Source organism: Ranitomeya imitator, chromosome 9, assembly GCF_032444005.1.
Source record: "Ranitomeya imitator isolate aRanImi1 chromosome 9, aRanImi1.pri, whole genome shotgun sequence".
Taxonomy (NCBI): Eukaryota; Metazoa; Chordata; class Amphibia; order Anura; family Dendrobatidae; genus Ranitomeya; species Ranitomeya imitator.
This window is the reverse complement of record NC_091290.1, coordinates 56,093,656-56,105,661: the sequence shown is the minus strand read 5'-3', so window position 1 is coordinate 56,105,661 and position 12,006 is coordinate 56,093,656. Positions and strand designations below refer to the sequence as shown.

Here is a 12,006-nt window from a genome sequence, read left to right as displayed (position 1 = left end):
CTACACCTTGAGGTTCGAGGGACTCCAGAGGCACCAGCAGCTTCAAATAACTGTTTGCTGCTTTGTAATGGTATTTTAGCAGCTGGACTCTTAATCCAACGAATTTGTCTGGCAGAAACCTTCCTCATTATGCCTTTATCTGCATGAACGCTCTCTGTGCTCAGTTTCAGTCAGAAATCTCTTCACAGTATGATGACCACTCTTTAGTTTTCGTGGAATATCTAATGTTTTCATACCTTATCCAAGGCATTGCACTATTTAATGCTTTTCAGCAGCAGAGAGATCCTTTTTAGTTCCCATATTACTTGAAACCTGTGGCCTGCTTAATAATGTGGAACATCATTTTTAAGTAGTTTTCCTTCAATTAGAATCACCTGGAAAACTAATTATCACATGTGTTTAAGATTGATTTCAGTGATCCATTGAGCCCTGAGACACAATACCATCCATGAGTTTATTTGAAAAACAAAACAATTAAATCTTTGACACCTAAATCCAATTTGCATAATAATTTGGAACACAGTATATATCAAGTACCCAAATGCACAAAAAACAGATTTAACCTACTAAAAAGGAGAGAGAAATCCTGAACACATCATCAGCTGGGGGCCATGAGGACAGAGTTTGGGAAACACCGGTCTAATGACCGATCCATTCTGGATCAAAGAACTACATCTGATGGGCTAATATAATGATACAAACTGTTACAAATAACCAGCTACAGCTTCCTAAAAAGATAGCAACATTAATTATGAATTATGCATTTTAATGTTTTCTATTAAATTAATTCTCCCTACAATTATATTGAAACCACATGACCTTCTAATAATGGATTGTAATCTGTATAATGATTATCTATTTTTCTGTCATTTTCAATTACAATTAATTTAATTGCACTATAATGTATTTAATATGAATTCCTTTAGTATTTTTAGCCAATATTTATACATAAAAAATATTTTTGTAAACTGATACCAGCTTTTACTGCCAAAACTGATATTTTAAACAGCGCCTAGTTCTCACATTATAGAAGAAAACAGGGGTGGAGGGCACCATCGTATTATCAAAAGACTGGGATCCACCTGGAGTATGTCAAACCAGAGTCATGAAAAGAGACATACACAACACCAGGGATCACCAAGAAATAATAAATCCTAGATACGGTATATAATATAATAAATTTTATTAAGGTCAAACAAGACACTGCAAACAATTAAAAACATTTAAAAACCAAAACGGTACATATCCCAAATAGGGAATACCCCCCCAAGACCCAGAAGATGACTTCAGACCAGAAAATACATACAGATATAACATGTAGGTGCACACTACAATATGTGATATCAATAGATGAAGGGTATACAGCTGTTCAGGGCTGAAAACAATAAGATGTGGTCTATAGGCGTATAAAGATTATATCCATAATGGATAAAAAATAAAAAATAGAGCTCCCAAAAAAAGGTCCACACACACAATGTATCAATAATAAACAGGTAGGGCAGTGTCCTAAGTGAGATGGAACTAATACTTTAGATGTGTACACATCCCGTATGCCTAATTAGCCAAAGGACAACCTCCAACTACCTGTGGGTAGTATAACATAAGTACAACATAGGATGCAGGGCGACGTCTAAACCACAAAAACGGCAGGTAAAGAACACATGCACAGATAGAATATAGAGATCAGGTAACAACCTGCCTATAAGCAGTAGCTAAATCTGACCAATAACTAGTCCGGTAAGAAGTCAGTCATGGGGGCAAAGAGAAGCTTTGGGTCTTGAGGGGTATTCCCTATTTGGGATATGTTCCATTTTGGTTTTTAAGTGTTTTTAATTGTTTGCAGTGTCTTGTTTGACCTTAATAAAATTTATTATATTATATATCTAGGATTTATTATTTCTTGGTGATCCCTGGTGTTGTGTATGTCTCTTTTCTCTCTTTTCATAGTTCTCACATTATACAGACACCTGGCGAAGGTTCCAGTCCGGAGCTGACAATCTGTTTGTGGATTGAGGAATTCTAATGAAGGTAATTCACTATTCGCACTGTACTCGCCTTTCTTCATCAGGTAGCACACCGGCACTCTGCCGCTCCACAGATCACCTGTTACCCGCATAGTCCCTGAACGGATATTCTCTTGGTGCTGTATCCCATTCTGAAGGTGAAGTGGGTTCATCACCCAAACCACCATTCTCCAGAAATAATACTCCGGCCATGCAAACTCCAGCGCTATTGATGAATTGGACGGGCAGGCTCGGTCACGCTCCCGCCAGCCCTGGCCACTCCCCACCTCTGCCCATTTCATTCATTACAACTCTACATTGTGCAAGTATTTGGTGACTTTTCAAAGCTTTATGACACTTTTTTGGCATTAAAGCTTTAATAAATTGTCTCCATGTTTTTTTTTGTTATAGAGACTTATGAAATACCCCGAGTTACCTAAGATGTAGCTTCCAGTTCTCTGGTTGTAGACTAGTACACAAGCTTTTCCTTTACCACCACCACTGTGCATCCACAGTATGTCCCATTCATATTAAATTCTAATTGTTCTTTCAGACAATGTGATCTCATTTGATACATATGGTGATAAACAGGCAATTTGCAAATTGCTTTATTTTCAAACTATGTTGTCTTTCCCTGCTGACCGCCTGTGATGGAGTGCAATTCGTCTCTAGCAGAGATGGATTACAGTGGGGAGGGCCTTTGTCTGCTCCTGCTTTCCTGTCTGTCACACTTCATACAGGCATAACAATGACAATAATGTGGTAACGCATGCTGGAAAGTCAGAGAAGGAAAGCTGCAGCACTTATAGTGCTGGCAGAATACAGATGAAGGGTATCCACTTACGGTACTCCAAAAGAGTGGATGGGAAGTTATAGAATTAAAGACCTATCAGACTGGCATGAGCATCTATTTGCAGAGGGATCAAAGAATGTAGCAGGACCATGCGTTCCTGCTGATTATTTTTATGAATGGAATGACATACTCTAAGGCCACATTCACACGTTCAGTATTCGGTCAGTATTTTACCTCAGTATTTGTAAGACAAAATCAGGAGTGGAACAATCAGAGGAAAAGTATAATAGAAACACGTCACCACTTTTTAGTTCACTAGTTGTCACCTTACCTCCCCTCTATTTATTGCCAGTCCTTCATCTGGCTCCTCACTTCTGTGTCCGGTGTCCTTGGACCTCATCTTGGGTGACTCTTGCACTTGCTATGATGTTGTGAGGCCTAGTAAGTCCAATAGCCCTCCTGGACGTCTGGTCAAGGACACTAGGTGCGGAATTGAAGACCGCCGTGTCCCAGAGGACAGGACACTGAACCAGGGCAGTACAAAATATTTTGCTCAATTCCACTATGAACCCTTCCCAGGAGGTTCCAGCTCCATCTTCTTTCTATGCCATATCACCTCTCTTGGTGCTTTCCCCTTCTCACTAAGGCCATGTGTGGTATAGAGGCAGGCCATGAGGGTGTCATGGGGACCACTAGGCCCGGGGAGACCAGACCTGCTTAAGTACATCACTTATTTAGTTTCATTCCCTTTAGAAAACAAGGATGACAACCACTGTGGACTGGTGTGTGGTGGCGTCTCCCAGTAGCTCTTGTCCTGCGTCCTTACTGCCTTGTTTCTCACATTGCATTCTCTCCTACAGATAACAGCAGTCTGCAATTTCTTCACTTACATCCGTTACATTCAGCAAGGTCTGGTACGCCAGGACAGTAAGTAGCCTCATCTTGTGCTCCAGACACTTTCTTGTCCTCAGTGCAGTTTGTATGATCTGTGAAAAGGAACAAAGCCAGCACAGGCGAGCCGTGCACCGTAAAGATGGCGTCGGCGGCGTCTACAGCGAGTGATGAATTGTCATTGCAATAATGATGGCAGTGAGGTGCTTAGTTCCCGGTGTACTGTAGGGTTGTGTTCACACATGGCAGTTTTGTCACATATTATACACAGTGCAGTCGGTGTGTTAAATGGGCAGCATTTGAGCCCTGCTTTGTTTTTGCCAAGACGCAGCATGTCAATGCTTTCAATGTTTTTGCAATAAATGGGTGAAAAGCGCAAGTAAAAACACTTAAAAAAAACATGTAAAAACAAGGCAAAAATCCACGTATTGCATGCAGCGCTTTTCCTGCCTCCACTATGGTATTTGGTGCAGAAAAAATGTTGCAAAAACACATGTGCTGATACCCTGAGGCCGGTTTCACACGTCAGTGGCTCCGGTACGTGAGGTGACAGTTTCCTCACGTACCGGAGCCACTGACACACGTAGACACATTGAAATCAATGCATCTGTGCAGATGTCATTGATTTTTTGCGGACCGTGTCTCCGTGTGCCAAACACGGAGACATGTCAGTGTTCGTGGGAGCGCACAGATTAAACGGACCCATTAAAGTCAATGGGTCCATGTAAAACACGTACCGCATACGGATGCTGTCCGTGTGCAGTCTGTGTGCCGTGCAGGAGACAGCGCTACAGTAAACGCTGTCCCCCCCACATGGTGCTGAAACCGCGATTCATATCTTCTGTGCAGCAGCATTTGCTGTAAAGAAGATATGAATAATCCTTTTTTTTTTTGTTTCTCGTGTTTACAATAAAGATCCATGTGCCCACCCCCCTTCCACCTCCTGTGTGCCCGCCCGTTGTTCTTAAAATACTCACCCGGCTCCCTCGCTGGCTGGCGCTGCTTCCTGTCCTGGCCGCACCTTCTACTTTATGAGCGGTCACGTGGGGCCGCCGATTACAGTCATGAATATGTGGCTCCACCTCCCATAGGGGTGGAGCCGCATATTCATTACTGTAAATGAGCGGCCCCACGTGACCGCTCATACAGTAGAAGGTTTCCGGAATTATCTGGACGTGTGGGACTGCCCTAAGGCTGCTGTAGCAGTATTTGGTCAGTATTTTACATCAGTATTTGTAAGCCAAAACCAGGAGAGGAACAAATAGAGGAAAAGTATAATAGAAACATATGCACCACTTCTGTATTTATCACCCACTCCTGGTTTTGGCTTACAAATACTGACCAAATACTGCTAGTGTGACTGCACTCCTCGCTTGTATATTGAAGACCGGCATAACAAGCAGTTGCCTAAGGCCTCATTCAGACATCAGCGGTTTTTCTGGTACGCAAAAAAAACCAGTCTGATTTTCATCTAATGTTTTTGATCCAATTTTCCTCTGTATTCAGTCAGCATTCCAGTTTTTGCCATCAGTGATTTTCTCATATGAAAAAATAAATCAATAAATTGCTAAGATTCTCCTAAACAATGCAATGGTGAAAACAAGGATAACACATGGATGGTAATGTGCGCTGACAGCGATTTTTCACGGACGATTGACTTGTATGGGCGATTATGATCTGTTAGGGCAGACGAGCGCATTTATTGTCCATTTGTGATCTAACTAAACATCAGATGGCACTTGGACCAATGTTATTCTATGGGACCGTGCACATGTCCCAATTTTTTCCTCGGAGAGAGATGGTCTGGGGAAATAAATCGCTGCGTGCCCAAGTTTGCTCCAATATTCTGATTGCACTCGGACATTCAAGTCAATGAGTGCATGGGAAACATCAGACTCCACTCGTTTGACATCTGAGTGCAGTCCAATTTACACGGACTGATGAACTGAGAATTTTATTTCTCCATCTTCTCCTTATCTGAGAGAATCAGATCACACTCTGATCATACTATGATCACATGATCAAATTCTGATCAGAGTATGATCAGAGTGTCATTGGTATAATTGTCTGGATGAAAAAATACATGGTCATCTGCACCTGTCCTTACTCAGATCAAAACACATCACATAGACCATAATGAGTACATATTTTATCCACGTAGGACACGTATGCAATTCACAGACGTCTGAATGATGCCTCATATGCATCTATTACATAACTCACACTCTAAGGCCGGGGTCACACTTGCGAATTCAATGCGAGAAACTCGTGCAAGTCTCTCTCATCAATACCCGGTATATAGAAATACATGCAGCCGCACGCTCCGATCCCCAGTGCCAGCGGCAGTGCTAGGTATTGATGCGTGAGTTTCTCGCATTGAACTCACAAGTGTGACCCCGGCCTAAAGGTACCTTCACACTCAGCGACGCTGCAGCGATACCGACAATGATGTCGATCGCTGCAGCGTCGCTGTTTGGTCACTGGAGAGCTGTCACACAGACAGCTCTCCAGCGACCAACGATCCCGAAGTCCCCGGGTAACCAGGGTAAACATCGGGTTACTAAGCGCAGGGCCGCGCTTAGTAACCCGATGTTTACCCTGGTTACCAGCGTAAAAGTAAAAAAAGCAAACACTACATACTTACCTACCGCTGTCTGTCCCCGGCGCTCAGCTTCTCTGCACTCCTCCTGTACTGGCTGTGAGCACAGCGGCCGGAAAGCAGAGCGGTGACGTCACCCCTCTGCTTTCCGGCTGACCGACGCTCACAGCCAGTACAGGAGGAGTGCAGAGAAGCACAGCGCCGGGGACAGACAGCGGTAGGTAAGTATGTAGTGTTTGTTTTTTTTACTTTTACGCTGGTAACCAGGGTAAACATCGGGTTACTAAGCGCGGCCCTGCGCTTAGTAACCCGATATTTACCATGGTTACCAGTGAAGACATCGCTGGATCGGTGTCACACACGCCGATCCAGCGATGTCTGCAGGGAGTCCAGCGACGAAATAAAGTTCTGGACTTTGTTCAGCGACCAACGATCTCCCAGCAGGGGCCTGATCGTTGGTCGCTGTCACGCAGAGCGATTTCCTTAACGATATCGTTGCTACGTCACAAAAAGCAACGATATTGTTAACGATATCGTTATGTGTGAAGGTACCTTAAGCGTAAGTTCACACTGAATGTCTTTGTTACATGAATATTTTGCCGCAGATTTTGTTGTGGAATTGCTGCACATTTCATTGTCTCCATTGCAAATAGTGAAATCCAAGCACAAAGAGTTGATGTGCTACAATTTTTACATCTGTACAACATGTCTGTTTCTGCACAGGCATTTTCAGCAACTTGTATACTGTATTACACTGTGGATTTTCTGCCAGCAAATACATGCTGAAAACCCAAACCAAACGTGCAACATGTGAACGTACCCTAAGGCTAAATTCACATGTTACATATTTGTTCCAGATTTTGTTGCGGCAAATTCAACAACCTTCCCATTCATCTGCAGCAATTCTGTTCAGATGGATGGAACTGATTTCCTCCAACATAATCTGCAGTTTCCTTGGAAGATCCAGCGATTGTGCAGGAAAATAGTGGAGAGGCCGCAGAAGCACAGGACTGTTGTGGTTTTCAGCTGCAGCGTGACTGCTGCGTGTGAACAGGACCTTACTATTATGCATAATGACATTTGTCCTTTCTGATGTCTGTTCGCTGTGCTGGTTCATTACATAAAATAGATTTTAAAGCTCCTTTTCTCCACTTGTGCAGCGGAGCTGATATTCTGGGAAATCATGAGGCTCCGACGTGAGATGTCGTCTGCAAAACTTGGGTTCTTTCCCAACGAGTCCTAATGGTGTCAACAGAACCCGGACTGCCAGAACAACACTTAAATAAAACACCAAAATGCTGCTGCGGGTCAAGTAAAATGGAGGCGTGAGTGTGCGCTTGTGAAGACACAACTGCGTCTGTGTGAACTGTTTGTTATCCCTTCCTACATGGTACAAAACCCACCTACTCTGGAGAAGAAACATGACATGCAGGTAGAATTAGTCACTTTACAGAAGTCCGGAAATGACTGTAATGTGCACGAACCCACAGCAACTAATTACGTATTTGCTTCTAATGTCGGAATTTGCACAAGACAGATTACGTCTAACTTCTGATTGGTTGCTTTCGGTTGTCCACTATTACTTCTCTGTTAGTAAGTGGCGCTGTGTATATCACCTGGTACTTTATAAGGCTGGTTTCACACGTCAGTGCCTCCGGTAAGTGTAGTGACGGTTTTCTCGCGTCCCGGAGACACTGACACACGTAGACCCATTCAATTGAATGGGTCTATGCACATGTCAGCGGGTTTTCACAATAAGACACCCATCCATTAATAATCCTATAGTTGTTAAAGGTTTAATCAAACACCACACAGCAAGAAAAGTCTTTTAATGAAATAAAACAATAAACACAGTTTTTCCATTAGTCTGCCATTCCAAGCGAAGCCCTTGATCTCCTGTAAAAAATGTCAAAATAATAAACCAACAATATACCCATACCTGTCTGCCCTACAGTCATGTCCCACGCAGTAATCCATATCTGAGGAATGTACAGTTTACAACCAGGAGCGGTGCTAATGCGACCGCTCCTGGCTGTAAACTGTTTTATTTCATTAAAATACTTTTTTCTTACTGTGTGGTGTTTGATTAACCCTTTATAGGATTAGTAATGGATAGTTGTCTTATTGACACCTCTCCATTACTTAGCCGGCTTAATGTCACCTTACAATAGGAAGGTGACATTAGCCTCTCATTACCCCACTTGCCACCACTACAGGGCAAGTGGGAAGAACCAGGCAAAGCTCCAGAATTGGCGCATCTCATAGATGTGCCTTTTCTGAGCAGCTGTGGGCTGCTGTTTTTAGGCTGGGGGAGCCCATATCCATGGCCCCTTACCAGCCTGAGAATAGCAGCCTGCACCTATGAGTTTTGCCGGGTTGGTTGAAAAATATAGGGGGGATCCCACGTCGTTTTGTTCTTTCATTCATTCTGCGCTTCTTCCCGGCGGCCGTCCGTGTGGTACTGATGCGGCACATGGTTGCCATACGTGAGTCACGTGTAGGACACACATGGATATCTCTGGTACCGTGTTTACTGGTACCGGAAATATCAGGACGAGTGAAACCGGCCTCAGCTATATATGACATATTAAAGCATCTCTTTCAAGGTTTTACAGGAGGTTTCCCACGAACAAAGTACATTTTAATCTATAGAGCTTGGAATAAAAAAAAAAGTTACACTATTGGATGTCTTAAAAAAATGTTTCTGCACTGTTTGCTTTTAAACAGGAGGGGAAATGTTTTACCTCACAGAAAGCAGCAGCTGCAATCCTGTGCTGTAATGTCTGTCTCCTCTCTTTTGCTTTCTCCCCCGCCCAGGAGCTGTGGTATGATCAGACCATGTCCCTGCACGGTCAGACACATCCATTACACAGTACACAGCAGGGGCACATTTATAAGATTATCTCAGCACAGGAACATTATTTTCTCTTACCCCATGACGGCACTAACGAGAGAGAGGGATCCGCCCTCAGGGACAGGAAACCCACAGGTTAAAAAGGCGGGACCTCTCCTCCACCTCAGTTCGGTTTCCTGTCCCCGACGGGGATCCCACAGCTCACCATTCAGGAGTCCAGGGACCATCGGGCCGAGTTCAGGCAGCGGGGGGCCCTGCCACGGTCTCAGGTGGATTCCTCCCTGAAGGCGCGTTCCGGGGTCGGCGGGCCTCGTGGATATGCGCGGAGGGGAGGCAGTGAAGAGGTTACCGAGCCTGCCTCTTCTCTTTTCAATGGAGTGGTCGGTAATAGGTAGCGGCGGCTACCTGGAGGTTTCCTCCGCCGGTCCATGAGGCGCACAGGGGGTGGTGACGCTGGTCACCGACAAGCGGCAGGACGCAGATTGCAGCGGCGGCTGCAGAAGCTCCGTCCCTCCTGTGAGCCGGCAAGTAGTGAGCGCGCGCGCGAGGTCCGGCAACTTACTGCGCAGGCGCGGGGGTCACTTCCGGGGTCGGCGCAAGGTACCTCTGGGTAAACCGGAAGTTACCTGGCGCCGCTCTGTCAGCATAAAAACCGGAAAAAAAGGGGCATACCGCTGCTCAGTAATTACCACCATGAGTGGAATAGAGCAGTCGGTGGAAGAAATTTCACAGGCCCCTGTGACAAAGAATCCGAAGGAGCGCCATTCGTCACGGAAACCTACGCAGCGCAGCAGCTCAGGATCCCAGCGCAGCAGAGGCTCTGGTGGATCCAGGAGGGAGACGGTGGTTCAAGTGGAGGAGGCATCCTCAAAGCCACAACCGGTATCTTCCTCACATTAGGAGGGTAAGTGACCTCCGTGAAAGTGTATATTCTAATAGGGGTTTATTGTTTCCTAGGGAAAGAAATGCCAAGGGAAAAGTAAACATAAAGTGTGCCCACTTTGTTCAGCAGATTTGCCAGATTCGTGGGTTAAAAAACTCTGTGCGTCATGTATTAAGAACACCATTGATGAGGAGGCACCAAGTTTCACATCTGAATTAAAAGATTTAATTAAAACCCAAGTAGCAGACGCATTAAAAAGCGTAAAAAACCGTAAAAGAAAACATAAAGAAAAATCTCCAGATTACAGCTCCAGCGAGGGAGATAGTACGAGTGGGGATTCTGATAGCTCTACAGCTTCATCATCCTCCTCCGCATCTTCAGAAAGCGGTCGCAACTGTTTCCCAATAGATGAAACGGATGCGTTGGTGAAAATGGTTAGGGCGACAATGGGTCTGGCAGATACTCGTTCCAAAAAATCTGTACAAGATCTTATGTTTAGTGGCCTGGAACAAAAGAAGTACAGAGTGTTCCCATTAAATGAAAAAATTCAAGCCCTTATAAAAAAGGAGTGGAAAAGACCAGACAAAAAAGTACTGTTAACACCCAAAAGGAAATACCCATTTGATGACCCAGCCTGCGCCTCATGGGGAAAAGCGCCAAAATTAGACGTCGCCATCGCGAAAGCCTCTAAAAAGTTCGCTCTGCCTTTTGAAGATATGGGGACCCTCAAGGATCCTATGGATAAAAAGGCCGATGTCTTCCTAAAAGGGTCCTGGGAGGCCGCCAGCGGGGGGCTAAAACCCGGTATAGCTGCTACGTGTACAGCTAGAGCACTAATGGTCTGGCTGGATCATTTAGAGACTCAATTAAAAAATAAATCCCCGAGAGAGTCTATACTAGACTCCGTGTCAGCGATGAGAGGGGCCGCTGCATATTTAGCAGATGCCTCAATAGACGCAGTTAGACTGACGGCAAGATCGGCTTCCTTCTCAAATGCGGCTAGGAGAGCATTATGGCTGAAGTGCTGGCCGGGGGACCTGCAAACTAAAGCTAAGTTGTGTTCCATTCCGTGTGAAGGTGAATATTTGTTCGGTCCCACCCTAGACGATGTCCTCGAAAAAGCGGTTGATAAAAAGAAAGCCTTTCCGGGATTCCTAAATCAATCTTATAGGCGGCCCTTTCGAGGAAGGAGGTTCACACAAAGACGCCCCCCAAAAAATCAAAAGGAGGGGTGGGAAGACAGAAAATTCAAAAGAGGAGGTTTCATGTTCAACAAGCCGGATAATAAAAAACAGCCACAATGAGGGTGCGCCCCAGGTAGGAGGGAGACTGACCCACTTTCTTCCAACCTGGGAAAAAATTTCTGGAAGTGCCTGGACTCTAAACATCATAAAGACGGGCCTAAAACTAAGCTTTCACACAATGGCACACAATCAGTTTGTGGTCACACCACGAAGAAAGTCAGAGATCGAGCAGCTGAGCATCCAGAGAGAAGTTCTCAGTCTTCTGGAGAAGAAAGTCTTACAGGAAGTTCCACAACAGGAAGAGATGAGGGGGTTTTATTCTCCGCTCTTTCTTCGAACAAAACCGGACGGAACTTTCAGAGTAATTATAAATTTAAAACAACTAAACAGATACCTGGTAATAGAAAAATCCAAAATGGAGACAATAAAATCATGTGTCAGATCCCTTATCCCGTCTTGTTTCATGACTGTTATAGACTTAAAGGACGCATACTATCATGTGCCAATCCATCCGGATTTCCGGAAATATCTCAGGGTTGCAGTAATGATACAAGGGGAACTGAAACATTACCAATACAAGGCTCTTCCGTTTGGTCTAGCCATTGCCCCGAGAGTATTCACAAAATTAATGGCGGAAGTAATGGCCCATATAAGGGAACAAAACATATTGATTGTGCCTTATCTGGACGACCTCCTAGTGATGGGCAGTTCCTCTCTACATTGCAGCCAGCAACTAAAC

General features: G+C 44.6%; 1 protein-coding gene across 4 annotated transcripts in view; it reads left to right on the top strand.

Annotated features, from left to right (window-relative positions):
- Window positions 1-7,666, top strand: part of RAB3IL1 (RAB3A interacting protein like 1) — a 51,194-nt gene extending 43,528 nt beyond the window's left edge. For all 4 annotated transcript variants that reach the window (XM_069738509.1, XM_069738508.1, XM_069738506.1 and 1 more), the window contains 2 exons: window positions 3,657-3,723; window positions 7,447-7,666. In XM_069738509.1, coding sequence (XP_069594610.1) covers window positions 3,657-3,723; window positions 7,447-7,529 — 150 coding nt within the window. In that variant the 3' untranslated portion in view covers window positions 7,530-7,666. The remainder of the gene's footprint in view (window positions 1-3,656; window positions 3,724-7,446) is intronic.
- The last annotated feature ends 4,340 nt before the right edge of the window (window positions 7,667-12,006 follow it).